General features: G+C 44.4%; 1 protein-coding gene across 1 annotated transcript in view; it reads left to right on the top strand.

Moving 5' to 3' along the window:
• LOC147617493 (alpha,alpha-trehalose-phosphate synthase [UDP-forming] 5-like) overlaps window positions 1-3,959 on the top strand; it is a 4,901-nt gene extending 942 nt beyond the window's left edge. Inside the window, exons 1-3 of the mRNA XM_086775745.1 lie at window positions 1-2,910; window positions 3,011-3,284; window positions 3,370-3,959. The exon at window positions 1-2,910 is cut by the window's left edge and continues 942 nt beyond it. Of these exons, the coding sequence (XP_086631871.1) occupies window positions 923-2,910; window positions 3,011-3,284; window positions 3,370-3,690 (2,583 nt within the window). The 5' untranslated portion in view covers window positions 1-922 and the 3' untranslated portion in view covers window positions 3,691-3,959. The remainder of the gene's footprint in view (window positions 2,911-3,010; window positions 3,285-3,369) is intronic.
• Window positions 3,960-4,411: the final 452 nt, after the last annotated feature.

The following is a 4,411-nucleotide window of genomic DNA, read 5'->3' as shown; positions in this document are numbered from 1 at the left end:
ACCTTTGTTATCCCAGAGCAATCTGCCTGTATGTGGGCTCTTTCTCTGACCTTCCAGCACACCTTTGCTGTTGGGTATCATCAACCCTTTGTGGAGGGAAATGCAAGCATTGCAGATGGAGAGCATCATCTCCTCTGCTGTTATGGGCTGCTTGTCGAAGAAAAAGCTGGACCTGCTGCAGGTGCTCCAAATTTTTGGTGCAGGTCCATTCGCACTTGTGGGTCCTGAGTTAAACTGATTTTGGCATAATTTGGCGTGGACTGATCTGATTTCCTGCATAGTTTGATCTGATTTTGACATGGTTTGAGCAGAATTTCACATAACATGAGATGATCATGGTATGATTGAGCTGAGTTTGGCATGATCTGAGTTGAGTTCCAAAAATTATTTGAAAATATGCTTTAGTTGCATTTCAAAAGGGTAAGCTCTTTATGGTTTGAGAATTGGGCTTTATAAGCTGCTTCAGACCAATAGGTTGATGGGTTTTCTTTTGAGCTGAATTGGCCTTTACAAGTTGCTGGTTACATTCACAAGCTTGGGAGCAGCAGGAGATAATGGGTTATGTTTTAAGTGAAGCAAGATCAGAGGTTGCGGCAAGTATTGGATGATCTTTTGAAGCCCAAAATTTCTTGAGCTGAATTGGGTTCAGAAGCTAGATCTGAACTCTTAAAAGGTTGGTGACATGCTAGTTTATTGTGTGTTGAGCTGAATGGGGCTCACTAGGAATTAGGAACAAAACTAGGAGATCAGAAGCTTGATGTGCTGTGTTTTGAGCTGCTTCAGACATGGAACTGTTTGAAAAATCAAAGAGGCCAAAATTACTCATGTATTGTGTGTGAACAGTTGAACTCTTGGGGAGTTTTCACAGACAAACAAGAAATTGGTAAAAGATCAGGCTAGACAGTTAAAAACCAGCAAAAAAATGTCTTCCAGGAGCTATTCAAACCTTTTGGACCTTACATCAGATTTCCCTGCCTTGTTACCTCGAGGAACCCGACGCCTGCCGAGGGTGATGACAGTGCCTGGCATACTGTCAGAGATCCGGGATGATGATATTACAAACAGTGTAAGTTCAGAGTCTACATCCTCCATAGCACAGGGGGACCGATGCATCATCGCAGCAAACATTCTGCCTCTGAATGCCCATAGGTCGCCAGACAACAAGAAAGGATGGACCTTTACTTTGGATTCAGACTCTCTCCTCTTGCAGCTCAAAGATGGACTTCCACAAGACATGGAGGTGATCTACATTGGCTCCCTCAAGGTTGATGTAGAACCTAGTGACCAAGAAGAAGTGGCTTCACAACTGCTGGAAATGTTCAACTGTGTTCCTGCCTTTATCTCACCAGATATCAGAAACCGGTTCTATCACGGCTTCTGCAAACAGCAGCTATGGCCCCTCTTCCACTACATGCTCCCCCTTACACCTGACCATGGCGGCCGCTTCGATCGCTTACTATGGCAAGCCTATGTCTCAGTCAACAAGATTTTTGCTGATAAGGTGATGGAGGTTATCAACCCAGATGATGATTTTGTCTGGGTTCATGATTACCACCTCATGCTCCTGCCAACTTTTCTTAGAAAGAAATGGAGCCGTGTCAAACTGGGCTTCTTTCTTCATAGTCCCTTTCCTTCATCAGAAATTTATAGGACTCTTCCTGTTCGTGATGAAATGCTGCGTGCCCTCTTGAATGCAGATGTTATTGGCTTCCACACTTTCGATTATGCCCGCCATTTCCTCTCATGTTGCAGACGGCTTCTTGGACTGGAATACGAATCAAAAAGGGGCTATATTGGTTTGGAATACTATGGCCGCACAGTGAGCATCAAGATAATGCCTGTTGGCATACACATGGGCAAGTTGCAAGAGCGTCTCAATCTTCCAGATACACAGAGGATGATTGCTGAGTTAAACGAGCAATTCAAGGGCAGAATGGTGCTTTTAGGAGTTGATGATATGGACATTTTCAAAGGCATTGGCTTGAAGCTTTTGGCTATGGAGCAGCTACTGAGGGACCACTCTGAATGGAGGGGAAAAGTTGTAATGGTGCAGATAGCAAATCCTGCAAGGAGTCATGGCAGGGATGTTTTGGAAGTCCAGGCAGAGGCATATGAGACGGTTGAGAGGATAAATCAACAATATGGCGGGGAAGGTTATCAGCCAGTTGTGCTCATTGAAAGACCTGTACCACTTTCAGAAAGAATTGCCTACTATACAGTTGCTGAGTGCTGTGTTGTTACAGCCGTGAGGGATGGAATGAATTTGATCCCTTATGAGTACATTGTGTGCAGGCAGGGCTGCAGTTATCCAGATGCTAGTCTTGAGATTACTCCTCGGAAGAGCATGCTGATAGTGTCAGAGTTTATTGGTTGCTCACCCTCCCTTAGTGGAGCCATACGGGTGAATCCATGGAATGTGGACAGTCTGGCTGATGCATTGAACATGGCCATCACAATACCAGAGGCTGAGAAGCAGATGCGGCATGAAAAACACTATCGGTATGTGAGCACCCATGATGTAGCATACTGGGCACAGAGCTTCATGGGGGACTTGGAAAGGTCATGCAGGGATCATGCTCGGCGGCGCTCATGGGGCATCGGGTTTGGGTTAAGCTTTAGAGTGATGGCTTTAGATCCTAATTTTAGGAAGCTCTCACCAGAACACATAGCATCAGCTTACAGGAGGACCTCACACAGGGCAATCCTTGTGGACTATGATGGTACTATGATGCCACAGACATCTGTGGACAAAACTCCCAGCCCTGAAGTATTGCAAAATTTGGATATACTTTGCAGTGATCCCAAAAATCTTGTCTTTATTGTTAGTGGGAGAAAACGCCAGATACTAAATGATTGGTTTTTTCCATGCAAACAGCTGGGCCTAGCAGCTGAGTATGGCTATTTCTACAGGTGCCACATCAAGATTTTCCAATATAGCATGAAACCATCATTTGAATGCGTCACATGTTTTTTGTACAGTCAAGAAGGCTGATTTCACTTTACTTTGCAGATGGCATGGAGACTCTGAATGGGAGACCAGCATACCTGCAGCAGATTTTGACTGGAAAGACGTAGCCGAACCAGTCATGGAACTATACACTGAAACGACTGATGGGTCATTCATTGAGGCGAAAGAAAGTGCTTTGGTCTGGCATCATCAGGATGCTGATCCTGACTTTGGATCTTGGCAGGCAAAGGAGCTTCTAGATCATCTAGAAAGTGTTCTGGCCAATGAACCCGTCACTGTCAAAAGTGGCCAGTACATTGTTGAAGTGAAGCCTCAGGTACTGTAGGCTGTCTTAAAAATTGAGGCACCCATTTGTTACACCTGGAGGTTGTATTTATATGCTTTTGGTTTGTTTTTTGCAGGGAGTCAGCAAAGGTGTGATAGCTGAGAAGTTGCTGTCATCTATGGTCTCTCAAGGCTCACCTCCAGACTTTGTTCTCTGCTGCGGAGATGACAGGTCTGATGAGGACATGTTTGAGAGTATTGCCAGTGCAATGGCAGAACCACCTCAATCCCCTATGGCAGAAGTCTTTGCTTGTACAGTGGGTCGAAAACCTAGCAAGGCTAAGTACTATCTAGATGACACAGTGGAGGTCATTAAAATGCTAGAAAACTTGGCTGCAGTCTCTCAGTCGGCAGCACGAACTATTGGCCATGTGTCATTTGATAGCTCGCTTTCATGAGAGCTGTATCAGTCATCTCAGTAGTGTACATATTAGGAGAGTTTGAAAGCTTCAGGGAGCTTTTAATGCAGGCAGCTCTTTGAGCTTGTTGTCACTGTATATTGGTTTGCGTCTGTGTAAATATCCCTATGTTTTGAGGTATGTCAAAAGTCTGTATTTTTCAGGCTTGGGTTTTTACTGCCAACCGTGTAACTTTTTTTTTGAACAAAAGTGTCAGAGTACTTTATTCTGTAAACATTCTATTTGAAAAATCTGCACCCCTTTCATGTTTATGATGCTTTTTCGGCAATTAGGTATTTTCTACACCTAGCCAAAGCACCCTTGGGGGGCAATTTATAGGCCCCAGAACTACCCCGTGTCCACTTTTTTTTTTTACTTTGCAAGACATTAATGGTAGGCCTGTCTTTTTTACTAAGTTTGTATTATGGCACAACTGATGGATGTTTTGCTTTCATCTAGTAAGAATGAGCTGTGGGCGTCTAATGTGTTGTGTGTGTGGTTAAGAAACATCCAGAAGCAGCTATCTATCTAGAGGTCTTGATCAAATCTGTGTGGCAGGGGTCTCTCTAAATAACACTCTAGTTTGTGGCTTTTACGTCTCTTCCTTGTCCCCTAGCTCTCTAGTTTGGCACTGTCGAACACTCCGCGCGAATGATGTGCGGAGCTCCTAGCTTTAGGTCTGGTCCTTTCTTCTCCTATGTATGTGATAGAGGGAAAGCCA

Source organism: Cibotium barometz, chromosome 36 (genome assembly GCF_041138505.1).
Source record: "Cibotium barometz isolate CiBa-2024 chromosome 36, ASM4113850v1, whole genome shotgun sequence".
In the NCBI taxonomy this organism is placed as follows: domain Eukaryota; kingdom Viridiplantae; phylum Streptophyta; class Polypodiopsida; order Cyatheales; family Cibotiaceae; genus Cibotium; species Cibotium barometz.
Note: the sequence above shows the minus strand (reverse complement) of the source record. Positions and strands in the feature narration are given on the sequence as shown.